This window comes from Canis lupus, chromosome 10 (genome assembly GCF_003254725.2).
Source record: "Canis lupus dingo isolate Sandy chromosome 10, ASM325472v2, whole genome shotgun sequence".
Classification (NCBI taxonomy): Eukaryota; Metazoa; Chordata; class Mammalia; order Carnivora; family Canidae; genus Canis; species Canis lupus.
Window position 1 is genome coordinate 25,087,801 of NC_064252.1, and position 27,588 is coordinate 25,115,388.

The 27,588-nt window shown below is 38.3% G+C and overlaps 3 protein-coding genes across 5 annotated transcripts in view; 2 read left to right on the top strand and 1 right to left on the bottom strand.

Annotated features, from left to right (window-relative positions):
• XPNPEP3 (X-prolyl aminopeptidase 3) overlaps positions 1 to 13,932 on the bottom strand; it is a 75,229-nt gene extending 61,297 nt beyond the window's left edge. For both annotated transcript variants that reach the window (XM_025458898.3, XM_025458893.3), the window contains exon 1: positions 13,718 to 13,932. In XM_025458898.3, the coding sequence (XP_025314683.1) occupies positions 13,718 to 13,781 (64 nt within the window). In that variant the 5' untranslated portion in view covers positions 13,782 to 13,932. The remainder of the gene's footprint in view (positions 1 to 13,717) is intronic.
• DNAJB7 (DnaJ heat shock protein family (Hsp40) member B7) lies at positions 6,482 to 7,595 on the top strand. Its single transcript, XM_025458921.3, has one exon. It carries the CDS (start codon positions 6,626 to 6,628, stop codon positions 7,553 to 7,555), a length of 930 nt encoding a protein of 309 aa, XP_025314706.1. The 5' UTR covers positions 6,482 to 6,625; the 3' UTR covers positions 7,556 to 7,595.
• A 29-nt stretch (positions 13,933 to 13,961) lies between the features above and the next one.
• Positions 13,962 to 27,588, top strand: part of ST13 (ST13 Hsp70 interacting protein) — a 33,831-nt gene continuing 20,204 nt past the window's right edge. The window contains exons 1-4 of one of the 2 annotated variants that reach the window (XM_025458913.3): positions 13,962 to 14,525; positions 20,492 to 20,549; positions 22,711 to 22,786; positions 24,918 to 24,988. In XM_025458913.3, coding sequence (XP_025314698.1) covers positions 14,416 to 14,525; positions 20,492 to 20,549; positions 22,711 to 22,786; positions 24,918 to 24,988 — 315 coding nt within the window. In that variant the 5' untranslated portion in view covers positions 13,962 to 14,415. Of the gene's footprint in view, positions 14,526 to 14,603; positions 14,745 to 20,491; positions 20,550 to 22,710; positions 22,787 to 24,917; positions 24,989 to 27,588 lie in introns of those variants that run through there. The other variant, XM_049115812.1, reaches the window with a different exon arrangement.

Below are 27,588 nucleotides of genomic sequence, written 5' to 3' on the forward strand. Positions count from 1 at the left end.
AATAAGTATGCACTCTGAAAGGCAATCTAAGACAAAGAGTTAAAGGTAGCATAGGATAGCAGAAAAAAGTGCCAGTTCTATGATCTACATGATCTTGACCAGTTACATAATTCCTTTGCACGATTTCTTTACCTGTGAAATAAGTTATATTATAGTGGCTTTCAAACTTTTAAAACCAAGATCCACAGTAAGAAATATATTTTACATGGTAACCTAGTATACACAGAAGTGTAAATACGATATAGATAAAAATTTCACTAGGGGCACCTGGATGGTTCAGTCGGCTTGAGTGTCTGACTCTTGATTTCGGCTCAGGTTGTGATCTCAGGATCATGGGAATGGCCCTGCATCTGGCTGGCTCCCCACTTGGTGCAAAGTCTGCTTGTCCCTCTCCCTCTGTTTCACCTCCTACTCTCTCTCTCAAATACATAAAATCTTTTTTAAAAAATTACAATACTATCCTAATATTTGTCTGCCCTATTCCATTAAAAAGTTTCTGCAATTTCAGTAATTTGCAGTAATACGACTACTGCAATTTCTTGAATGGTGGCCCCCAAAAGATATGTCCATGTCTTAATCTCCAGAACCTGTGACAGTTAATTTATTTGGAAAAAGGGTCTTTGCAGATGTAATTAAGGATCCTGAAATGAGGAGATCATCCTGGTCACCTGGGTAGGCCCTCAATTCAATGACAAATGCTCTTATAAGAGAAATGCAGAGAGATTTGAAACAGACTAGAAAACAGAAGAGGAGGAAGTAATGGGACCATGGAGGCAGCGATTAGAGTGATGTGGCCACAATCCAAAGAATACCCGCTACTAGAAGCTAAAGAGGTAAAGAAAAGATTCTTTCCTAGAGCCTTTGGAAGGAATACAGCTCTGCTGACACTTGGTTTCAGACCTCTGGCCTCCAGAACTGTGAGAGAATTCTATTATTTTAAGCCACTATGTTTGTGGTGATTTGTTAAGGCAGCCTCAGGAAACTAATACCATGACCTACTACGATTACAACTTGCCATTGGAAAACACTGTACTAAAACACTCTCTGTACTGAGGGAAGCTCTAGTTTGGAAGAGAGATGCGAGGATGCTCAATAATTTTTAAGACCATAAAGGGATCCTGAGACCAACCTCTGTCTCAACGAAACATCAGACTCTCTATAGTTAGTTGCAAATATCTGCAGAAATGACCATCTCCAACGCATAGTAGTCTTCCCCCCCTTTTTAAATTTATTTGATCTTTGACATTATTTTTTTCAAGATTTTGAGAGAGACATAGCACGTAAAAGAGATAGCAAGAGACAGCATAAGCACGGAGAAAGAGAAAAGCAGGTTCCCTGTGAGCAGAGAGCCTGACATGGGGCTTGATCCTAGAACCCTGAAATCATGACCTGAGCTGAAGGCAGATGTTTAGCCGACAGAGCTACCCAGGTACCCCTGTCATTTGTGTTTTTGAAAATAGTGAAGGCACGAGGAAGAGACGATAATGGGTTGTCCGTGTAAAGGATCATGTTGGTGGAGTGACTGGGATGCAGTGTTATGACAAAAAGGAATACAATTTGGAGTTCAGCAGAACTACCTGAGCTTTTTTTTCACCTGTAAGTAAACTCTTCAAAGCTTACACAATATAGGATGCAGCACCGTTTTTCCTTATTACAACAAATTCGTAGAGGCATGGTATATTTAATATTTTCAAATCCCAGCATCCTTTTTTTTTTTTTTTTTTTTTTTAAGATGAGAGAGAGAGAGGCAGAGACACAGGCAGAGGGAGAAGCAGGCTCCATGCAGGAAGCCTGCCATGGGACCGATCCCGGGTCTCCAGGATCATGCTCTGTGTTGAAGGCAGCACTAAACCACTGGGCCACCGGGGCTGCCCCAAATCCCAGCATCTTTGATGATATAGATTTATAGAAAAAAGCCTTCCTCCCACATCTGTCCCAAAGTTACCCTGTACCCCTTCCTTGAGACATCTAGTCTCACCACTTTTTTGTTGAAATCACATCTATTTATTGGTATCCTCTTCTTTAGACAAATAGTAGCATGTTATGTTTGAGGGAGATGTTATTATAATACTGCCCATTTAAAGATGAGAAAAAAAGATACATAGGAAGGTTAAGAAACTTGCCCAAGATGAATAATTACTGCAGACAGAACTAGGATTTGAACAATCTATTTGTAGAGCCCATAACCACTGGACTATCCTATTTGGCAGTAAAATAACTCAATGTAAAAAGTTAACCAATTCTCCCTCTCTTTTTTTTATTATTTTTTATTTTTTTTATTTATGATAGGCACACAGTGAGAGAGAGAGAGAGAGAGGCAGAGACACAGGCAGAGGGAGAAGCAGGCTCCATGCACCGGGAGCCCGACGTGGGATTCGATCCCGGGTCTCCAGGATCGCGCCCTGGGCCAAAGGCAGGCGCCAAACCGCTGCGCCACCCAGGGATCCCTCCCTCTCTTTTTTTAATGTTCAAATGCAAAAATACTAGAATACCCAATCCTTCTATTTTGGACCACTTCTTACCATAGTAAACTTAAATCTGACAGATGCAAATAAACAATACTTTCACCTACATTTAAGTAAACAGAATTTTTTGGCCCAATATCACATAATTACTTGGTAGCAGAACTGGTATGTCAAGTCCTATTTCTAAGATCCAATTCGATTCAAAGTAAGACCATTTCCTTAATATAGACCCTCCTCAATTCACCTGACTACATCTCCTAAATGGTCTGCCTTTCTTGGATCTTACCTTTCTTCTTTAATTCATCCTCTTCAGCTATACTATTTCCAAAGTGATCCCTTCAGTCCTTTGCTTCAGTGTCCTCAAAGGTGTTGTCAACCAACTCAGGGTGTTTTTTGTTTTTAGAAGATTTTATTCATTCATTTGAGAGAGAAAGAGAACACACACAAGTAGGGGGAGCAGCAGGCAGAGGGAGAAGGAAAAACAGACTCCCTGCTAAACAGGGAGCCCTATTCTCAGGACCCTCGGATCACTACCTGAGCCCAAGGCAGATGCATAATCAAAAACAAGAGTTGGATGCTTAACTGACTAGAGCCACCCAGGCACCCCCCCAACTCAGGTTTACATTCAGGATCTGTCCTTAACTTTCCAGCCTTCCATATTAACACTTTATACCTACAACTTTTTATCGTTCAGAATGCACTTCAAACCCTAGTTTAGCACCCTTCATGATCTTTTTTTTTTTTAATTTTTATTTATTTATGATAGTCACACAGAGAGAGAGAGAGAGAGAGAGAGAGAGAGAGAGAGAGAGAGAGAGAGAGGCAGAGACATAGGCAGAGGGAGAAGCAGGCTCCATGCACCGGGAGCCCGACGTGGGATTCAATCCCGGGTCTCCAGGATCGTGCCCTGGGCCAAAGGCAGGCGCCAAACCGCTGTGCCACCCAGGGATCCCACCCTTCATGATCTGGTCCCTATCCATTCCTCTGGCCTAATAATTCTCAAAACAAACAAACAAACAAAGAAATAAAAAAAAAAACCCAAAACATTATCGCAGCCACACTTGAAGAGCTCCAGCTAATTAGTCTGTACTAATGACTAAGTTTAATAACTAATGTTAAAGGTAACAGTATTTACCTTTGAAAACACAGTTCTCATCTAAAATGCTTTTGTCTGCTTCCACGAGCTCAAACATCACTTACTCCAGTAAGCCTTCCCTTAGGATTTCTCATTTTCGCGGATTCTGATGCAAATGCCCCTCCTCAATGCTCCCGTGCTTAATTCTGTTTTAATACCTACTGCACTGCACATAATTCCTAATTAGTTTGCCAGTCTATTACAAACTTTTAGAAGGCAGGGATTATTTGTTATTTGATTTTATTTCCCAGTGATTAGACTGGGATGTATTTTAAAAGTCAAAAGCCAAACCAGATGATTCTCAGGTTTTTTGGCTTGAACAACAGGATAGATGATTGCACTATTAAATGAAATGGCAAAGACTGAGATATTTATTGGATATTCCAAAAGAGAGGTCAAATAGGCAATCTGAAGATCAGGAGGAAAATAACAGGCTAGATATATAAATTAAGATGCCATAAACACATAAATGGTATCCAAAGTCCTGGGACTGAATATTACCTACTGAGATTGTGATCAAGTTTAGTTACTATTTTAGTGTGAGAAGACACAGCATAGGAGAAAGCAAGAAAACTAGAGGAATATGGTATTTAGATATTTAAACAAGTATCTGAATGGAGGAAGTACTTACCTGTGTCAAGTGCTGCTAAATACAAGGAGGCCAAAAGGACAACTACTGGATTTGGCAACATAGAAGTCACTGGAGACCCAGACAAGAACAATTTTAGTAGAATATAAATGATAGAATATAAAAGAAGCCTTTTTACCAAATTGGTAAAAGGTGGTCCAAAGGTACAAATCCAGTTATAAGACAATAAATTCTGGAGGATGTAATGTACAACATGGTGACCACAGTTAACAATCCTTCATCGGATAGTTGAAAATTGCTAAAAATAAAGATCTTAAAAGTTCTTTTATCACAAGAAAAGTGGGGTGCCTGGCTAGCTCAGTCAGTAGACCATGAGATTCTTGATCTCAGGGATGTGAGTTCAAATCCCATGCTGAGCACAGTTTACTTGAAAAAAAAAAAGTTCTCACCACAAGAAAAAAATTATAACTATGAAGTAATGAATGATAATTAAACTTCTTTTGGTAATCATTTCACAATGTATACATATATCCAATCATGTTGTACAACTTAAACATATATGTCAATTATACCTCAGTTAAGACTGGGAGAAAAAAAAGTAGAAGCCAGATTGGAGTGTGCCAACAAAACAGGATAGAAAAAAGCAGAAACATCAAGCAGAGACAATAATTTTGAGAAGTTTTATTGTAAAGGGATGAGATAAAATGGCACAGCAGCTGGAATGTGTAAAAGAGCAAGAGAGGAGAAATAATTAGAAGCAAATCCTTGTGATATATATATATATATATATTTACTCTGTTGGTTAGTTTTTCGGTGATTTTTTTCCCAATTATATTAATTCCTCAAGAGCAGAATTTTCAATTTTCTAACTCCTATCTGTATCACAGGTTCTCAATACATATTTGAAAAATGTCTAGAATCTGAACTTTTTAAAAAAGATTTTATTTATTTATTCGAGAGAGCACACAAGCAGATGAAGCAGCAGAGGGAAAGGGAGAAGCAGGCTCTCCACTGAGCAGGGTGCCCAAGGCGGGGCTTGATCCCAGGACTCTGGGATCATGACCTGAGCTGAAGACAGACGCTTAACTGACTGAGCCATCCAGGGACCCCTAGAACCTGAACTCTTAAATCCTGGTCCAAGATATGCAACAGAGTAGGAAGAATAGAATTTAGAATCAGAGAGACTCAAGTTCAAATATCAGATTTTTCACTAATAAGCTAGGTAGCCTTAGACATATTTATCCTTAAGAACATCAGGTTTCTTATGGGCACAAAATATTTATTTTGCTAGAATGCTATTAACAATTACATGAGAAACCGCAAGTCACTTGGTATAGTGTTTGACCTAAAGATGGTGCTCAAATAATATTCAATATTTTTATTATTATTTTCAACGGTAGGCAAATACAATGATGTGTGTACCATACATACATACATGTAGACAGGTATACTGTAGAGAATTAAAAACCGATCTAAAGTAGCTCTCTGCCCCGATCGTACTACTGTTTTTTGTTTTTGAGGGGGAACACATATCATATTATCTCACATTATTTTAATACTTTTCTTATTATTTATATTCCATCATACTGTAAAGCATGAAAATTGGAATTTTTAATACTATTAACATTTGTGGTTAAACTGTGCCTTGCACAAAGTAGACATTCAGTAATTATATAATGAATACATAAGCATACAATTTTCAAAATCTTTATGTTTTAAAGTAGTAAACTTTGAAGTGGGTAGATACTGTCCTCTCAAATCATTCAATACTGGCATGCAGAAGCCTTCCCTGAAACACCCCAAATCTGGGTTAGGTGTCTCTCATGATTGCTTAGCATCTAGTGCTTCCCCCATCATAGTCCTTATTATACTGTAATTGAGTTGTTTGAATTTCCTATGAAATTGCCTCTTGACTGAAATAAAACAAAAATGTAATCTACTTAAAAACTTTTTCATGTAGTTCATGATTTCCTCATTTTTCAAAACCGAAACATAGAACTAGGAAATAAGTTATTAAGGCTCAGTAGCCTACAAGTGCAAGGGGCATGCTCTGGCCATCAACAACAGTTCCCACTGGCTTATGAGGCATTGTTTGAGGCTTCCAGGGGAATACAGGCGAAATAGTCCAGAGGGTTCAGGATGCTCTGGCATGACTCTGGACTAGCTCTATCTGGAAGATCTAGTCCTTAACCCAACCCCAGAATGACACCATAATGCAAACTTCTCTGACATAAGCTTGTAACTCTGCTTGCCACATAATCAGTATCCTAATGTCTCCTAGCAATGTCTATGGTAGTGACATTGTCTTCAATGTAAAAATGTGCCTATTTGCGGACACTGCCTCTACCACCAACACCAGTAAAGCTTGAGCTGAGAGGAAACTACGGTTCTCACTACTCAGACCCAGAACACCCACTTCCAACAATCTGTTAAAATATGGTAGATTACTATGAAGTTCTAGGAGTGCAGAGATACGCTTCACCTGAGGACATTAAAAAAGCTTATCATAAAGTGGCACTTAAATGGCACCCTGATAAAAATCCAGAAAATAAAGAAGAAGCTGAGAGAAAATTCAAAGAAGTAGCTGAGGCATATGAGGTATTATCAAATAACGAAAAACGGGACATTTATGATAAATATGGCCAAGAAGGATTAAATGGTGGAGACAGAAGTCATTTTGAAGATTCTTCTGAGTATAGCTTCACATTCCGTAAGCCAAGTGATGTCTTTAGAGAAATTTTTGGTGAAAAGGACCCATTTTCATTTCATTTCTTTGAAGACTCACTTGAGGACCTTTTAAATAGTCCAAGAAGCTCCTATGCAAGCAGAAGTACAAAATCCTGTTTTGCTACCTCCAGTGAATATCCAGTTTTTGAGAGATTTCCTTCATATGACACAGGATATATACCATATGGTTCACTGGGCCATGAGGGCCTTAATTCATTTTCCTCCCTGGCATTTGATGATAGCGGGATGGGCAACTACATATCTGTTACAACTTCAAGTAAGATTGCTAATGGTAGAAATACAAATACACAGAGCATTATTGAGAATGATCAAGAAAGAGAAGTTGTTGAAGATGACGGTGAGTTGAAGTCCTTCTTTATAAATGGTGTGGCAGATGAAGAGGGCTTTGAAGAAGAATGCACTTGGAGAAGACAGTCATTCAACAATTATTCACCAAAGTCCTATAGCCCCAAACATGCAACTCAATATACTTTTGTGGACAGTGATGAGCAAGATATTCCTTGGGTCACCAGCAACTGGAATCCCTCTATTTTCTCAGCAGGATTCAAAGAACGTGGCAAGAGGAAAAAAAAGAAGCATAAAGAGGTACAGAAGAAGTCAACCAAAAGAAATTGTTAAATTGACTAATCAGACACATTATGTTCATATAACAATTGAACATGACTCGTGTGTGTTTTGGTTAATCAGAGTTTTGTAGATAACATTTAATACTCTACTAAGATTATGTTTTTAACATGTTTAGCAGCATTGTGGACATTTGGTCAAAGGTTATTTGGATTAGGTATATCAGAAAAAGATGAGTTTGTGTTGACGGTGATGTTAAGAATTTGGAAAACAGCAAAAGTCATTTTACTTTTTTTTTTTAGCTAAACATTTACAAATCATAGTTTTTCTTTAGCAGAGTTTATGATTTATTTCATTCCTTTTATCTATTTGAAACTACTCTGAAAACTTTGAAATGTGTATAGCATTAGGAGCTAAAGATTTATTAGTACACAGGTTCAGAATATATAATTATTCATGAAATGACCTTTTTCCAAGAGGCAGAGCAATTGACATATAACTTAAATACATTATAAATAAAAATTAAAGTATAAAGCATTTTCTTTTATGTTAAAAATAACCAGAGTTATATTTGCATACCCATTTTTACAACAGCACTTATTCACAATAGCCAACAGGTAGAGGCAACCCAAATATCAATGGATAAATAAATATATATGTAGTGAAATATTATTCAGCCTTAAAAAGGAAATCCTGTCACATGCTACAAAACGGGTAAACTTTGAAACACTATGGTAAGTGAAATAAGCCAGTCATAAAGACAAATTCTTATGATTCTACTTACATGAGCTAAGAAATTCAAACAAAGCAGAATCATGGTTACCAAGATGAAGGAGGAAGAAGTGTTGTTAACGGGTCTAATTTTAGATTTGCAAGATGAAAAAGTTCTGGAAATCGGTTTCACAATGTGTCTTTAAAAATGATTAGCATGGTAAATTTTACGTTATGTGTATTTTACTACCATTAAAAAAGAAAACTAGACTTATCCTGCATTTCTCAGAACAATGTGGCTATATCATGTATGGCAGGCCTACAGTGATAAGAAACTTTGTTTCCTTTTTTACCATATACTATGTACACAGGATCTACAAATACATTACTCTATTTTTATATTTTTTTTAATTTTTATTTATTTATGATAGTCACACACACACAGAGAGAGAGAGAGGCAGGCAGAGACATAGGCAGAGGGAGAAGCAGGCTCCATGCACCGGGAGCCCGACGTGGGATTCGATCCCAGGTCTCCAGGATCACGCCCTGGGCCAAAGGCAGGCGCTAAACCGCTGCGCCACCCAGGGATCCCCAAATACATTACTCTAAAACACTACCCTTAGCCACTATTATGTAGCGTTACAATGGAAGAAAAATGAGTTACACAGATTCATCAGATGTTGAGCAAGTGGTCTTAGCTATATGTTTGCAAACAGTTGCTTATTTTTTTTTACATTTGCCTATTTTAAATGAACTTAGTTTAATTTCAACACAATTACTTTCTGCTTCCTCTATTTTACTTTCAAAATATATTACTTTTCAGTCTATGATTTTTATTCATTCTTTTCAGGGTATTTTTTGAGTACCTACTATTTGTCAGGTACTTGGAATACATTAATGAATTAACACCAAAAATCTTAGCTGTCACAGAGCTTACAAACTGGAGAAAGATAATAAACAAGTATTAAGTAAAATATAATGTTAGCCATAGGTACTAAAGAAAACAAAATAAAGTAGGAAAGAGGACAGAAGTTTTGGAATCCAAGGGTTGAAATTTTAATTAAGGTAGTCAGGGAAAAGTGGTTAATATCTGAGTAAAGATGTAAAGAAAGTGAAGGAGTTCATGTGGATATGAGGTAAAAGAATTCCAGAAGGAACAGCAAGTGAAATGTTTCTAAGGCCAGATGTGTAAGGTGTGTTTGAGGCTAACAGAAAATCATTGTGAACAATTAAGAGAACAAGCAGATGAAGTCAGAAAGGTAACAGGAGGTCAGATTATACAGGGATTGCTTGATCACAGTATGGACTTTGTTATTATAGGTGGGATAGGAAGCTACTGGAGGCTCTGAGCAGAGGAGTGACATAACCTGACATATCTAAACAGGCCCACTCTGGCTGTCTTTTTTTTTAAAGATTGATTTATCTTAGTTGGGGGGATGGGGACATGGAGAGGCAAGCAGGCTTCCACTGAGTGCAGAGCCCCACATACGGCTTGATCTTACCACCTGGAGATCATCACCTTAGCCAAAATCAAGATTTGGATGCTCAACCCACTAAGTCACCGAGGAACCTATGGCTGTTGTCATAACAAATAGGTTGGTCCAGGGTGGTGGAGGTAGGTAGGGGTGGTGAAGTGATGAAATTCTGGATATAGTCTAAAGGTAGCACCAAGCAGAATTTACCGACAGGCTGCATATTTGGTATGAGAGGAGTCAAGGTTTTTGGCTTTAGCAACTGAAAGAAGGGATCTGCCATTATCTGAGATAGGACTGCAAGTGTTAAGTTTTGGATGTGCTACATTTGAGATCCCTGAATTTATTAACTTGAAAGAATTCCTTGGACTGACTTGCATCCTGCATATTCCTTGTCACTAAATCTCTATTTTAAATTTTTTTAGCAAAAAGATCTATTGATCATATTATTTTAACCTTTTATCTCTTAGAAATGTAATGACTTTACATTTTACTGTGACAAAGATGGGAGCAAATGACCTAGCAAAACTAAAACCCAATCACCTTTGGCAAAATACAGTTCAGTGGCATACAGTAATGTAACATCTGGAACACAAAAAAAAGAGTAGAATGTGAGCTTTTAATTTTGTTTGATATTTAGTTGGCAGGTGGAGAGAAAATTCTATAGGAGGAACTATGGACAATATGCATTTAAAACTCATTTTCAGGGGGCACCTGGGTGGCTCAGGTCATGATCTCCGGGTCCTGGGATTGAGAGTCAGGTTGGATTCCCTGCTCAATGGGGAGTCTCTCCCTCTGCCCCTCCTCCCTGCTCATGCTCTCTCAAATAAATGAATATAAAAAAATCAAATAGGGATCCCTGGGTGGTGCAGCAGTTTGGCGCCTGCCTTTGGCCCAGGGCGCGATCCTGGAGACCCGGGATCGAATCCCACATCGGGCTCCCAGTGCATGGAGCCTGCTCCTCCCTCTGCCTGTGTCTCTGCCTCTCTCTCTCTCTCTGTGACTATCATAAAATAAATAAAAATTAAAAAAAAAAAAGAATTAAAAAAATCAAATAAATGAATAAAAGTCTTAAAAAATACAACCAAATGAACAAAACTTATATTCAGGAAATAAAATCATAAAAGCTTCAAGTATTTTAAATGCCTTTATAAAATGTGTTATTTAATAAAGTTTATCTGTCATGTATGTGGACTACTCAGCGTTGTAATAAAACCAATTTTCCAACAACAAAAGAAAAACCAGTGTCTCTGAAAAATTTAAGAATGCAATGACATGGCCTCCAGTCCATTTTCCCACTCTTAACAGATAACTAAAAATTCAGATTTAATCTCATTCAATAGCTTAAAATTACCCAATGGTTTCCCACTGCCTAGAGGAATGGGAATATACAAGACCTTTCATGAGCCAGCCACCAGCTTTTCTTCCTAACTTGGTTCTTTTTATTTTTTTTTAATTTTATTTATTCAAGAAAGACACAGAAAGAGGCAGACACACAGGCAGAGGGAGAAGGCGGCTCCCCGTGGGGACCTGATGTGGGACTTGATTCCAGGACCCCGGGATCACAACCTGAGCCAAAAGCAGATGCTCAACTACTGAGCCACCCAGATGCCCCCTAACTTGGTTTTTAAATCACCTCTTCCTACGCATCTTATGCTCAAGCCCAAATTTTTCCAAAATGTGTTCCAAGTGATACCAGTTCAAGACTCATCACAGAAAAAGGGCCCTGTGGTCACATACAGTTTGCGAATCACTTCCAAATACCTTTCTTTCTTAGAGATTTAGTCTATTATGGGCATGATGAAATGCAGCATTCCCCAAACTTATTTGACCACAGAACCATTTTGGTGTAACACCTACCACATGCCTAGGAACATATTTCAAGAAAGCTCCTCCAAGCTTATGGACAATTGAAAAGCTTTGTTCATGCCTTTGCATAGGCTCCCTCTGCCAGGATGGCTCTGTTACTCTGGTCTGCTTGGTAAAAGCCTTTTTCAAGTCTTAAATATCTCCTAATATTTAAGGACATGCCCACATTTCCTCCTGGCTCCTCCCTGCTGCCAGAAAACATCTATCACTTGTTCCTTCTCTCCACCACTGTTAATAAACTTGATATATTACAATTACTTGCGTTTTTATCTCCCATAATGATAGAAAATATGTTCCATGTTCATATCTGGTGCTCCACGTTTGTTGAATGAATCAACCACAAACAAGCTTTAAAAAAAAAATCACTTATTCTTTAGTCAACACTCTCACCTTAGGATTGCAGGACTTTCACTGATGAGAAAGTTTCCTATTGTACTCAATACTCTGTACTACAGAGTCTTTCTAAAGAAGGGCAATCAAGGGCAAATAGAACTTTCAAAGTTCTATTTATGAGCACCTCAAGACAGACTCTTCAAACTCTGAAATTTAGTAAAATCTCCAAATGACATTTTTACAACCCATTACTGCCTTTCTTGAGTCCCTATGCCACTTGAGTCAAGACTCTATTACAACCCATTGTTATCTTGTTACTTATCTATTGCCTATCACCCTGACAAGGCTGTGAGCAACTCCAGGGAAGTGGAAATTCATCTACAATGACTACTAAAAAATTACTGAATGAAGAGAACATTCTTTTTGGGTCAATAAAAAGTTTCAAAAGGATCCTGCTAAGCCAGAGTGAAGACCTAGTGGTGGTATAACAGAAAAAAGGTCTAGGTGGCAATTATACAACTCAAATTGCTGACTTGCAATTTGTGACCCTGTGTTAGTTTCAGTTCCTCATCAATTAAATGAAGATATCTGCCCTAATTGGACTTGCAAAGATCCAAGATCATCCATTCAAAACGTGTGAGTGTGTACATGTATATATGTACATATAACTATCTCATGGTGTTGTTAGGAATGCAATACTTACTGCATTGAAACAAAGTGAAGCATAACAAAAATATTTTTCAAAGATCTTAGCAAGTATAATCCAGTTTCTAGTGTTAAACTTTCATTAATGAAGTTTTACGCATAGCCTCAACAAATCCAAGAATAAAGTCACAAGCAAAGGATGGTTTCGGCTCTAAACCATAGATTGTGGCTTTTATGATTAAGGCTAAATACGTATCTGTTTATCTACTCCTATGGAGGACAGCTTTCTGCAGCTTAACTGTTAGAACCGAAGAGCAAATTCTGTGCACTGGACAGTGATTCGTTTTTATTTTTCACAGAGAAAAAAAAATCTTATAATTATCATTCATTTTCATTAAAGTAGATAATGTAAGAAATATATGGTAAGACACAGGTTTGATGTCAAATACCATATGCTCTGGTTCACACATTGTTCGCTTATTGGCCAAAACCCTGAAATATGATCCAACAGCAGGTCCGCCCGCAAGGTAGATGATTCAACTTTCACTGATCGAGGTTTAAGTTCATCAGATTAACTGTTCGCGATAGAGTACACCCTAAAAGAATGGTCCCCATTATTCCTGGACTCCAGCAGCTTGCCTTTACGAGCAGAGCTTTCAGACATTAAAAAGCCCCGGGAGTATTTCCAAGCATTATCTCTTCCGAGAGGAACTGCTCAAAGCATTTGTGTAACTAAACATGTTTCCTGTACATGCTGGAGCCAGCTCTCAAGGCAACTCTTTGAAAACACGAAAATAGGACTTTAGGGTAGCCTAAGAGAAACAAGAGCTACTCGAGGCGAGACACTTTTGATACCTAAGTTAGTGACAACTGACACAACTTCTAGGAGTCCGAGGAACTTTGAAGACAGCCCCTCTGGGGGACGGCACACACTTTTCTCTCTGCAGTCATTCCGGCTTCCCAGAATACCTCAACGGCAGGGAGAACACAGGGCCCACCCTTTTCCAGAAGCAGCAGGTAAAGAAGAAATCCGAGGAGCGCACAAAGGGTTTGGGAGCGGAGGCCCCAGCAGGAGAAGGGTCCGCCGAACCAGGGATGGCCTGAGACCAACTTGGATCCCTCTGGGGCGCCTGAGGTTTCTCAGAGAGCAAGCCCCCGAGGGGACACCGTGGGAGGTGAGTCTAACCTGAGCGGCAGCGGGCGCTTGCTACGGCGGGAACCAGCTTAGTTGCTGAGAGTAACCAAGGCATGACGGCCTCCCTCACGCGGCAGGAAGGAAAAAAAAAAAACAGCCGGAGAAGCGGCCGCCCGTACGAGTACGTCGCCAGGAAACCAGACCGAGCGCCCCGCCCCTTCCGGCCAGCGCCGCTCTCCGGGCTTTCCTTCCGCGGCGGCGCTGAATGCTGACGTCACGCGCAGAGCTGTGACTGAGGCTTCCGGCGGAGGGCCAGCTTGGCGTCCTGTCGTCGTGCTCCACCTGATGCCCACACGCACGGAATGTCCGATTCTAAAGGATTCGGACAGTGTCTCGTCTCTTTGAAAGCACCACGTGTAGGGGGTCGATCCATCCGGGGAACTCGCTCAGATTTCGAATACGAGAATGCCCGCGTAGAGAGGCAGGCAACAGCCCGAACAGCCATACTTCTAGAAGGTTCTGGGCAGTGCGCAGGGGCAGAGGCGGAGGGAGTAGGAATGAACGGGCGAAGGACCCGGGGTCACGAGACCGTTGAGTAGGAGGAGCCCGCGGCCGGGGAGGTTCTAGTCTGTTCTGCTTCGCGGTCGCCGCCCCCTTCCACACGGTCACGCTGGGCTAGTACCCGCGCCTGGAATCGGGCCGCAGCCTCGCCGCGCCTGCCGCCCGCCGCCCGCCAGCGCCTCTGGATCATGGACCCCCGCAAAGTGAGCGAGCTTCGGGCCTTCGTGAAAATGTGTAAACAGGATCCGAGCGTTCTGCACACCGAGGAAATGCGTTTCCTGCGGGAGTGGGTGGAGAGGTGAGACCGGGGCGAGGACCGTTGGGGGTGGGAAGCGGGACGGCGGGAGGGAGAGCTGGGCCGGAGCTGGGCCGGACGAGCGGGGGAGCTCAGCCGCCAGGGCTCGCCAGGGCTCGCCGCCTGTTTGTGGCTCCGCCTGGCCGGGAACCGCAGGCCACCTCGGGGGCTAATGGAGGATCCGAGGGCTGCTTAGATGGTCCAGAGGCGGGGGAGGAGCAGGCATGGCTGAGTTTCCTTGTCCTGAGGTCGTCAGGGGTGTGTCTCGGGCGAAATGGAAATGCAGACGATTGCAGGGACTTGGGCACGGTGGACGAGACGGGGGTGGGGGTGGGGCGGCTGGGGAAGCTGCAAGATTTCGCCTTCGCGCGGAGTTGTTTTTCTTGAAATCACTGGTGTCCTGCTCAGGTCGCAATGACACACAGCTCGTTTACGCACTACGTCTTTAGTGTTTTAATAATGATGACTTGTTAAATAATGGGTTATAATAAAGATTGGAACTGTTGGAATACCTTTAAATTTATAGCAATTCTAACTGCGTAGAATTATTTTGAGTCACTTATTGGTACCTCCGTAGTTGCGGTGCCGTCATACCAAACACTTGAAAAGAATTTTCTAGGGCCCTGTGTTGCCGTGATCTGTTCTTGTTATCCTTAAATCTAGAGTACTTCGCTACGTGCGCGGAATTAATTGAATAGGCACTGTGCCAGATGCTAGGAAACGGTAGAAGTGCATTTTATTTAGTGATGCAGATGAATACGTACAGAGATTTCTTTTGATACTTACCGTGTAATAGAGATTAACGTTCCTCATACTGGAGGGGACCTTAAGGGAGAAAGGGAAATCTTCCCCGAGGTGGTTTTTAAAAAATCACTACTACTGGTGAGGAATTTAAAAGACACACACAAGTCGTACCTCATGGTGATAAGAGCGACAGTGCAAAGCAATGTGACTCCTTAGAGGTATTTATTCGAAACATTGATCTTTTTAGTTTAGTGATATTTTTATAAGGGACGATGAGCCCACGATTACCAAATACTTGAAAGAATATTCAACAAACTGTTGAATGTATGTGGTTGTATAATTATTTTCCTCTAAGTTTCTCACTCTTCTTCTGAACTAGTTTCCTAGCTCCTGTGAGATTTTTTTCATATTATAAATTTAAAATTCTGAGAACATTTACAATTACCTTAGTAACTTGTTGATAACAGTTAAGAACAACATTTTGTAACAGGAAAACTTACAAGATGTTCATTTCAGGACTGGGAATTTATTTAATTTATTTTTTTTTTTTCAGGACTGGGAGTTTAGACCTAGATTTTACTCCGGTTGTTTTGTTTTTCTATTGAATAACTTGATTATCCGAATGCCTCACTTAAGATATTTGTATGCTTTTAATCTCTTCTATTAGTAGAGGAAAGAGCCTACAATTAATTGCTTATAAAATTCCAGGTGACGCTGACGCATGTACCACAGGAGGAAATAATTGATGCCAAGAGTGAACCTTATACTGAGTGTATAAAATGTTTTGTTCAACTGCTGGTGAGGAGAAAGGGAGGTGTGAAGAAAAAAACGTTATCTAACAGCATAACTTGTGCTAACTCTATTATATGACTGTGGCTATGTAGAAAATTCCAGTTTAAGATCTGGAAAATATTGTCAGCCATTATTTCTAGAACATCCTTATGTATCCCTTTTTTTTTTTTTTAACGTTTCACATAGGTAATCCCATTTTTTTTAAGTCTATATTTTTCCTTTGGTATCCTAGATTTTCGGTTTAAGTAAGATAAAGCACCTTGGGCACGTAGAGGCCCCATTCTGAAGCATTCATTATCTATTTTAATCTAAATTAAAATTTTTTGTAGTATTTAAGGCTATTGCTAGAAATGCAAAACTTTCTCTCTGCTTTCATGTCAGCCTTCTTAAGGGCAGGATTTTAGGAGATTGGGCTGAATGTGGAGACTTCTGGGTCCAGGAATATTCTTAGGCCTAATCCTACTATAAGGGCTCCTCAGGTTGAAACCGTATCAGAGTTCCACTCTGTTAGTACTTAGATCTTAGTCATAGGTACCTAGGCTTAGACATTGAAGAACAATTTATTTGCACATATGCCAGAATTTTACCATTGTTTATAGTTTAAAATTTTATTTGATGTTAAGAATTTGTTTTTTTTGTTTTTGTTTTTGTTTTTTTTTTTAAGATTTTATTTATTTGAAAGGGAGAGACGGCAAGAGAGCATAAGCAGGGGGTCGGGAGAAGGAAAAGCACACTCCCTGAGCAGGGAACCCTATGACTGGCTTGATCCCATGACATTGGGATCAGGACCTTAGCCAAAGGCAGATGCTCAACCTACTGAACCACCCAGATGTCCCAAGAATGTATTTAACAACCTTTTAAATTGAACAAAGGGAAATAAAAATTCTTTCGGCTCAGTTAGTGAGGATCCAGAGAGACAATAATCTTTTCAACAAATATGTTTTGGGGTATTTTTGTTTTTATATAGGAAGAAGCATTTTTGAACACCTTCATTTTATGGTAACTTAAAATCAACAGGTGTTATAACCTTCAGCACAGTGCATGGCACAGGGCTTTCAGTCAGCATTTTAAATGAAGTGGACAGGATGCACTTCTGTCAATAAATTTAGAATATAGCACCGTTTTTTGTACAGGTGCATAAGTAACTATTGCTCAAAGCAACTTGAATGTATCAAATTAAGAGAATTATGAATTGGGGTTTTGTGTGATTCCTTACAAGGAGGGTCTCTGCACTACCCTTCTTGGCAACATAAAAGCCTATACTAGCAAAGTCTAGTTTGCAATGTTGGGAAGAGAATTAGCTTGTTTTAAGTCTTGGAAGCATTAAATGAAATTTCTGTCCCCATAAATTGATGTTAACTTTCCGGTGGTTAACTAGAATTTGGAATGTGAGAAACTCTTAAATGTAGCTTATTGAATAAACCTTCTTGTGTTCCTTACCTCCCTGTTTTAAAATTTAAAAAAATTTTGAAATGTGCATGCAAATTGCAAGTTCAGTACAAACAGCATTTTTCCGGAGACAATTTCCAGTGTTGTGCCCCAGCACCATTGTGTATTTCCTAAAATACAAGGACAGTCTCTCCAATACAACCATATTAAACTCAGGAAACTAAGAATGAGGCATTAATGTTCTGTAATTCTCAGAATTACATGTTGCACTTTATTGTTGTGATTCCTAATCTCTATTCTGAAAGAATTCTTCAGTCTTTCCTTGACTTTCATGTCATTGGCAGTTTTGCACATTACAAGCCAGTTATTTTGGATCATTTTAAATGAAATCGGTAATTTGGGTTTGTCTCCTTAGAATTAGCTTAATACTTTTTTTTTTTTTTTTTTTTAAGATTTATTTATGATAGGCATAGAGAGAGAGACGCAGAGACACAGGAGGAGGGAGAAGCAGGCTCCATGCTGGGAGCCCGACGAGGGACTCGATCCCGGGACTCCAGGATCGTGCCCTGGGCCAAAGGCAGGCGCGCTAAACCGCTGAGCCACCCAGGGATCTCCAATACTTTTTTTTTTTTTTAAGATTGATTTATTTTAGTCAGAGGGAGTGCACCACAAGCTCCTGTGAGCAAGCGGGGACAGGGGCATAGGGAAAGGGAAAGAATCTCAAGCCGATCCCACACTTAGCGTGGAGCCAGAGGGTTCAATCCCACAACCTTGAGATCATGACCTGAGGTGAAACACTGGATGCTTAATCTGCTGAGCCACCTAGACACCTCTAGCTTAATACGTTTCTTGGTAAGACTGTCCCTTCCTGAAATTTTAACAGAAGTTGGATTGTTACGGCTTTGTTTGAATGTCCACTCAAATACATTTCCTGGATGTTGCATTTTGAAACTTATGAAAAACACAGCTTAAGGAGCTGTGTGTCTTCATTAAGATTTAACTGCCAAAGAGCTATTGTTTGATTACTGCGCTCTTTGAAAAGTAGATTTTCTGTAGATTTGAATTTTATTTATTTAAGATTTTTATTTATTCATTAGAGACACACAGAGGCAGAGACACAGGGGAAGCAGGCTTTACTGGGAGCCTGATGGAGAACTCGATCCTGGAACTCTGTCTGGGATCACGCCCAGAGCCAAAGGCAGATGCTCAAACACTGAGCCATCCAGGCATCCCTGTGGATCAGAATTTTAAAGAATTGTGTTTTTATATGCCTGTTTCTTATTAAATCATTTTATTTTGCTGAATTACAAACTAAGACTTAAAATTTTTTTGCATGTGGAAACTGGTTTTCCTTATCAAGGGTACTGAGTCTGAAAATTTTTTTTAACTGTCACATTAAAAGGAATGGGGAAAGTGTGTGTTTTTCTTGATTGGTGCTTAACAAGAAATTTCAAACTTTGTTTATTATTGCATTTGTTGTTTTAGAGTTATAGTTTTGGTTCATGTTGGCCTCATTGTAAGTGTTAAGGCAAGCCACAGAGTAAGAGAAGATATTTGTAACACATAAAACTTACAGAGTGGGCAGCCCAGGTGGCTCAGTGGTTTAGCACCGCCTTTGGCCCAGAGAGTGTGATCCTAAAGACCCAGGATGGAGTCCCACGCCAGGCTCCCTGCGTGGAGCCTGCTTCTCCCTCTGCCTATGTGTGTCTCTGCCTCTCTCTCAGTGTCTCTCATGACTAAATAAAATCTTTAAAAAATAATAAAAAATAAAACTTTGAGGGTTTATATATAGAGTATACAAAGAACATCTACAGATGAATATAACAGACCATCTAATGGAAAGCTGAATGAAAGTTGAATTTTACAAAAGAGGCTATTCAGATGGCCAATAAATAAATGAAAAGGGACCCAACTACAAAGAGGTACCCTATACATTTTATCAAAATGGCTAAAAATGTAAAAGATGGACAATAGCTAAATGTTGTCCAAGGTGTGGGACTACTGGATTTTTTGTTTTTCTTTAATAGAAGTACTGGAATTCTTATGAACTGCTTATACAAAGCATAAGTTGATAAAAACTTTGGAGAACCAAATTCGTTTTCCATTTGGAAATCTATATCCATTTAAATCCGACTTAGACATACGCATACCTTGTGTACAGAAATTCCACCCACTTGAAATGAATGTAAATCAATATTTTCAGGTGTTTTAAGGTCAATTCTTTTTTCTTTTCCAAATGACTGTATCTTTTTTATATAAAAGTTAATGGCTTCTTTTTCTTTTTTTAAGGCAGATTTTAGTTAAGTCCTTGTGACTGCCAGCTTTCACTATTGTGGAGGAGTGCCCATACCCCATTGAACATTTAGTCTCTGGACTGCTGAATGGGGACCATGTATTTCAGAGTCTGCCCCAAATGGAGCACATAGCACTAATTCTTCATAGTCTTTTCTGCTTATTTTTAAGTTACTGTGTATAATTCATGGTGTTGCCATGGGTTATTTGGGAAAGAACTTACAAGACCAAGGGGAAGTATTAATGGGTAGCTTATAGAAGGGATAAGGAGAAAATCTATACTGTGGGGGGCATATGAAATACAAACAAAGAATCTTTGTGGGTCCCCGAGGAAACAAACATTTTTTGGAACAAACTTCATGATGATTCTAAATTGATTCTTTGAATTTAAGTGAGCTCTTACTAAAGTTGGAAGTTTTGGATGCAGTATACCTACTGAATTCGAAACAGCTTATACAAATGATTTTGTCATTGCATGTTTTTCTGCCTCTTTTCTGGGAATGGTCACAGAGAAGCTATATGTTTATTAGGCTTATTGAGGCAAGGAATGGGTTAGATTTTCATTAACCAGTATGCTAAAAATAAAATTTTAAGCTGAAAAAAACAATATTGACTCATTCAAATTAATTGAACTTACCTTTAAAGGTTTGAAAAGGTAACCATCTAAATACCTTTTTTTCCCAGTGTAAATGTTGCTTGCCTAGTGAATTTTAGCTTTCTAAACAAATATCTTTTTTCTCATCTTCCTCAAGCATGGGGGGTAAAATACCACCTGCTACTCATAAAACTAAATCAGAAGACAATATCAAGGTAAGTTACGAATTTCATTTGTATATTTAGTGATAAAGTACTATACGGTTTTTAAAGTGCTTCTCTCAAATTACCACCCCTGATTTCTTCAGGATCACTTGGAAATAAGATCTTTTTAAAATTTCTGTTTGGACATAGAGTATCTGGAATCTGATTTAACACTGAGAATTTAGGGTTGAATGTTTGCTGTTCTTAAAATTAAAAGCTCGTGCATATAACATGCATGACCTGTGGGTATTAAGCTCTGTGACTGTGTGCACTATGAATCATCGTCATTGTATGTTTAGCACCCTAGCACAGGTGGGTATGCAGGGTATGCGTAGGGTACCCTATGCATTGTGGGTACTTGGTTAATATTTGTGAAGAAAATGAAAATAGCCCAAATCCGTAATTCTTAAATTTTTCTACCGTATCACTGAGGGATATTTCTAAGGGAGTCAGCATATTTGCAAAAAGATACAAAAATTTAGGAGAAGGTTGCCAGTAGCTGAAGTTTAGAAGTGGGGTTGGATGTACCCCTAAGAATGCTTCCTTCAGGAGAAGAGCTTGGTGGGGGGGATGAAAAAGACTGGGTGGCTCTTGAGAAAGAAAATGGAAAAAACCCACTCTACTCCTTAAAGTGGGCAAGAAACCAGCCCTAACAACTAACGGTAGGGGGTGTAAATGCCAACCCTCCTAACTCTCGAAGCACTCATATTTCAGTTTCTTCTGATCCTTCTCCAGAAACCTTGCCATTCTCTTTTTCCTTTCCTTTTCTCCTCCTTTCAAAAAAAAGAATGCTTCCTTCAGAATTTTTTCTATTTTGTGTTTTCATGTCTAAAATATTTTTTCAAGCTTGCTTGCTTGCTTGCTTTTGAGAGCACACATGAGCATGGGAAAGGGGCAGAGAGAGAGACACTCTTAGACTTGGAGCTGAGCGTGGAGCCTAACACAGAGCTCAATCTCATGACCCTGATATTATGACCTGAGTTGAAATCAAGAGTCAGACTGAGCTTCTCAGGTGCCCCTCCCCAAGTTTTCTAATTAGCGGTCTTAAATTGATAAGAGAATTTAATGTTTTATTGTTTAGAACCCTAAACAAGGTTTATCCATCTGGATATGAAATCAGAAGTTCTATCTTTGAACAAGTGAAGTGAGGGAAGTTAAGCAAAAGCCCCAAAGTAGTTATTCTTTTTTTTAAGAGGCATCATTTGTCAGAATTTACTAGTTCCTGATAGGATACTTTTGAAAGGCTACCTACATAGCATATTTTGCCATTTTGTAAACATGTATGAAGACAGAATTATACTCAATCTGTATCTCTGCTAAAATATTTTTGTAATAAAACATTCTGATTTGGAATTATATGCCAAAGCATCTGATAGCTTGCATGTGATAGGGTCTCAACATATATTTTGTCATAGGGTAGGGTTTTGATTTTAGTATTTCGGGATTATAAAGAGTAGCATCCTAAGTAAATGGTTATACATAATTTATACTACTAGAGTTGAATGAATAGATGGGGGTACGTTGATTTGATATATTCTGTATGATACACAGCATTGTTAAATAGATGGAAATGCAGAGTTGTCTTATGTGTTGGGAATATATAATGGGATACACCAGAAAACACACTAGTTACTTCTGGGATGGGAAGGAAATTTGGTTTTCATCATGTATACCTTGAAATTCTTTGATTTCTCATTCTTTCTGTATAGTTTCATTATTCTTATTTGAAATTCCAAACTCAAAAACCCATGAAAATGTAAAGATTTTTAGTATATTTGCTTGGCAGTAAAGCATAATCTCAACATTCATTCCACTTATGAATGCTCAGACTTTATTTTGCAGAAATAATCATGGGTTGATGATCGGAAATTGTGGACCACAGTGCCTTTTGGAGGGTGCAACATCAGTATGGGTTATTAGCTTCCTAAAGTTCAGCATTTTTTAAATTCTAAAACTTGTTTAAAAGGTATGGAGGAGGCATTGAACCTATTCTTAATTTAAAAAGAAATGATAACAAAACTAAGACAAATTCACCGAAACAGGGAAAGAAAGGGCACATTAACATCTGCAATATAATGTATGTGAACAGCTTTTACGTAAGTTTTTATAAATTAGTATACATACTGGGTATGTTATTAAATATTGAACGCATTGTTTGCCTTCCCTTTGCTAGGAAGAAAAAACAGATAGTAAGAAGGCGGAGGAAAACATAAAGACAGACGAACCATCAAGTGAGGAAAGTGATCTAGGTGAGGAGATCGTAGTTAGTTTGTTACTTGATAATCTCGTGATAAAATCCTGTGCCAATTTTTACTAAATTGACTAAATCGGGGCTAATGGAAATGTAATATAGCTGAGCTACATATGAAGCAAAATTTTCTAGTGGCTACATTTAAAAAATAAAAATTAAACATGAAATTAACTCCATGTATCTAAACTAACAACATATCTGAAATAATAATATTTCAACATGTATTCAATATGGAAAAGTTTTTTCATACTGTTTTCAAAATCCAGAGTGTATTGTGTACTTACAGCAATTTCAGTGCAGATGTTAGATGTTATATTTTTGTTGAAAATATGTGAATAACTGAATATCTGTATTCAGAGTTAATGAAATTTGTGGTTGGGTTACATATCCAAGTTCTAATACATGTAAAAGTTTTCCAGTAACTGAATCAAATACCAGAAAATTATTTTCCTTTTACTACTTGCATCCACATTGATAAATCTTGTTGATTTTAGAAGAAATGATATGCCAGGAGTTGGGTTATTTTTTGTCTGATAGTTTTTTATTTTTAAGACTTTTTTTTTATTCATGAGAGAGGCAGAGACACAGAGGGAAGAGAAGCAGGCTCCATGCAAGGAGCCTGATGCAGAACTCGACTGGAACCCTGGGATCAGGCCCTGAGCCAAAGGCACACACTCAACCGCTGAGCCACCCAGGTGTCCCTTGTCTGGCGAGTTTTTTTTAGGCTGCAAACTGACAAAAATCTTTGCTTAAATTTAGAAGTCCTTTGAGACTACAAATATATATTCCAGTTATTAATTGGGCAATCCCTTAATTAATACTCTGTCTAAAAGCTAAAGAAAAGTACTTGGAATTTTTAAAATTTTATATCAGTTGATCTTCGCTACTGTTAGAGCTTCTTTGGGGGTTTAATCTTTCACTTTTTGTAAAATATCTTTTTGAATATTGTAATTTTCCAACAATTTCTAGAACTGTGATAATATCTTACCAACTCTTCATCCAAAAGCATTTTTTGTGTATGAATGAATTCATTTTGTGAATGAATTTTTATTGTTAGACTAAGTTACAAAGTAGTTCCTGTTAAAAATTGACTAAAATTTTTTTGTTTGATAGAAATTCGGATTTCAGGCAGCTAATTTCAGTTTCATTCTTTTTTGTTTTTTTTTTTTTTAAGTTTATTTATTTAATCTCTACACCCAGAGTGGGGCTTGAACTCATAACTCTGAGATCAAGAGTCACATACTCTTCTGATTGAGGCAACCAGGCACCCCTCAGTTACATTCTTAAAATTTTGACAGCAGGAAGCGTTAAATTCACTCTGCTAAAAATGTCCCAATATCATGTTATTGTGAAAAGTTTTTTTTTTTTTTTTAAGATTTTTTTATTTATTTAATCACGAGAGACAGGGTGGGGGGCACAGGCAGAGAGAGAAGCAGGCTCCACGCAGGGAGCCCGACCTGGTACTCGATCCGAGGTCCCCAGGATCAGGCCCTGGGCTGAAGGCGGCATTAAATCGCTGAACCACCGGGGTTGCCCGAAAAGTGTTTTTATATTGAAATTATTTTGTTTTGCTTTGCTGTAGTAATTGTAGTTGTCCATCATGAAATTTATGACATCTCTTTCTAAAAGTTTCTTTTGTGGTTTTGGTTATAGTGCTAGCTTTTGGGTTTGATGCTGCATCAGCATTGTGCCTTTATTTTTAAATTAAAATTTATTTCTAAAATATTTCATTATGATTTATATCATCACTATAATTTGTACTATCTGCATAAAATATTTTTTAAAACATTACATTGTTGTGTAGAATAAAATATTTGAACCAAATCATTTGTTGAACTAAATTGGTGTGGCTGTGTAAGACTAGAAACAATGCCCTTGCCAACATTCTCACTACAAGACAGTGATAAATGCCAATGATGCGACAGTTAAAGTGAAATGTAATCTCAACTAAACAATAAAGTAGCATTTAATAGGGAAATATTTTATAGTTGCATCTGTTTAAATAACAGAGTAAAATACCTCACTTACCAGTTGGAATAACCATAGTTCATTAGATTTTGATGGTCTCATGTGGCTAGTGGATGCTGTATTGGACAGCACAGGTCTTACCATTTTCTTAACTTTGGCAGAAATTGACAATGAAGGTGTAATTGAACCAGATACTGATGCTCCTCAAGAAATGGGAGATGAAAATGTAGAGGTAAGTTCAATGGCTTATTTTCTGCTTGTTGTAAGGAATGTGAAGGTCCTACCTATTGCAGTGATTTATGACATAATTCTGCCAGGAAAAACACATATTAAATCCTTCTCTGACTTAAGGTATTTAGGAAAGCATTTTAGTAATAAACTAAAAGTTGTGAAAGTTGCCCTCCATTTTTATTTATTTTATTTTAAAGATTTTATTTTTAAGCAGTATACCCAACATGGGACTCGAACTTGTGATCCCAAGATCAAGAGTCACATGCTCCACTGACTGAGCCAGCCAGGAACTCCCCTCCCATTATTTTTAATCATATTCTCTGGAACCATCTCTGAAATCTTTGTTACATTGTTTACCTGTTTTTTCAGTTTGCATCTATTTTGACTACTCTTTAGACTACAGAATTCACCTAACACTTACATTTAGAAATAGAATTGCTTATTAATGGGGTGTCTTAAGACCAAATTGTTTTTCCAAAAAAATGGTTTTGTCACAATGGGTATAGTATTACCCTCAAGGTAGTGAAAATTGGTTCTTGGGAGGGGTTTGCAGAAAACTTAGATATTACAGTGGTTAAGGATCTCCTAAAGGGTCATAACATACATGCAGTGTATCTGTGTGGTGTTAAAATGGAGTGAGGGAGTATTAAAAAATGTCTCAGATGGCTCTTTGGGGGTTGATAATGAAAAAAGGCTTCAGTGAATAATACTGAAATAGTGTAATAGTGGTTTAGTCCATGTCCTCACTGACATTTGGTACTATCAGATTTCATCTTTGCCAGTCTTACTGTGTGAAATAGTATGTCCTCGTGGCCTTTAAGTTGTGTTTTTCTAATTTCTAATGAAGTTGAGCATATTTTAATGTTTATTGATCATTCACGGGTATTTGTGAAGTCCTGTTGTGACTTTCCCCATTTTTCTTCTGGGTTGTCTTTTTCTGATTTATAGTTCATTTTATATTCTAGAGACTAACAATTTGTCATCTATATGTGCTTCACATATTTTTTGCTAGTTTATGGCTTGTCTTTGCTTTATGTCATCTTAATAAACAGTTTTTTAGTACAGTTAAATAATTTTTATATATTATGCTTTGTTACCTCAAGGTTATAATTGCTAATAATCATTTTTGCTTCTGAAATTATATATGTTAGCCTTTCACCTTTAATATATGTGTCAGTACTATTAAAGAATTCCTTTCCTCACCAATTCCAAAATACACTGTTTCCATGTGTGTGTGAGCCAATTCTGGTGTTCTGTTCTCCTTGTCTTTATTCATGTGCTAATGACACATTATCTTATTTGGCTGTATGTTAAGTCTTGTTATCTGATAGGGGGACCTCCAACAATTTAGGATTATTTTGGCTATTTTGTTGACCTTTTTCCATATAAATTTTAGAATATCAATCTCACTCCCCGCCCCAGAATTGCATTAAATCTAAAATCAAGTTAGGGAGAAGATACAGCTCACTATTGTGATTACCCATGAATGTGTTCCAATTTTCAGGCCTTTTCTCCTGTTTGTAAATAATTTATTAGTGTTTTCTCCATAGAGATCATGTGCATCTTCAAGAATACATATAGGTACTTTTGTCACTGTTTGTGAAAGGAATTTTTAAAAACTATGTATTCTATTGATGCCCTGTCACTTTGATATGTCTAGGTTTATAACATTGTATATGTGCTACCTGGGATTTATTGAGCATTTTAAATTCCAGGGTTAACTTTCTTTAATTCTGGAACATTTGGAACATTTTCATCTGGTATCTTTTAATTACTGCCACTTCCCATTCTCTCTACTGTCATTCTGGAGTTCTATGTAGGGACTTTTTCACTATTTAATTCCATTTCCTTATAACTGCTGGATTATGTATGCATTCAGTCAGTGGTCTGTTGATGTTTGAATTTGAATGCTTAGGTTTTCCATTTTTAGGTCTTGCTTGGATTCATTTTAAAGTATACTGGTTCTTTATGAGTCCCTTCTTGCGCATTTTCAGAACTTGTCTTTATTCTCTTAAACACATTGAAATCTTTGTCAACTCTTCCTGGTGATACTCTTATTTTTCCTGACTCTTGCTCATTGAGGAGGTTCTTTGTTTACTTGTGGATGGTGTGTGTACACATGTGTGTGTATTTTGATGACGCACATATGTGTGTTGGAATTTTGATGAGTTCTTTGACATTTCACCTGGAAAAGTTTTTGAGGCCTGGGTACGAGTATTCCTCCAAAGAGGAAAGTGTTTGCTTCCAGCAGGATTGTGAATTGGAGCTACCAAGTCAAGGACCACTTATAAATTCTCAGCATGGTTTTTTGTTGTTGTTTGTATGACTATACGAGTAATGGGAATTCCGTTTGAAAGCCTGGCTTGGGATCCCTGGGTGGCACAGCGGTTTGGCGCCTGCCTTTGGCCCAGGGGCGCGATCCTGGAGACCCGGGATCGAATCCCACGTCGGGCTCCCGGTGCATGGAGCCTGCTTCTCCCTCTGCCTGTGTCTCTGCCTCTCTCTCTCTCTCTCTGTGACTATCATAAATAAATTAAAAAAATAAAATAAAATCTTAAAAAAAATAAAAAAGAAAGAAAGCCTGGCTTATCATTATGAGTT

Bases quoted from the DNA above. Each gene is read 5' to 3' on its own strand.
- DNAJB7 (XM_025458921.3), top strand. From the start codon at position 6,626: ATGGTAGATTACTATGAAGTTCTAGGAGTGCAGAGATACGCTTCACCT.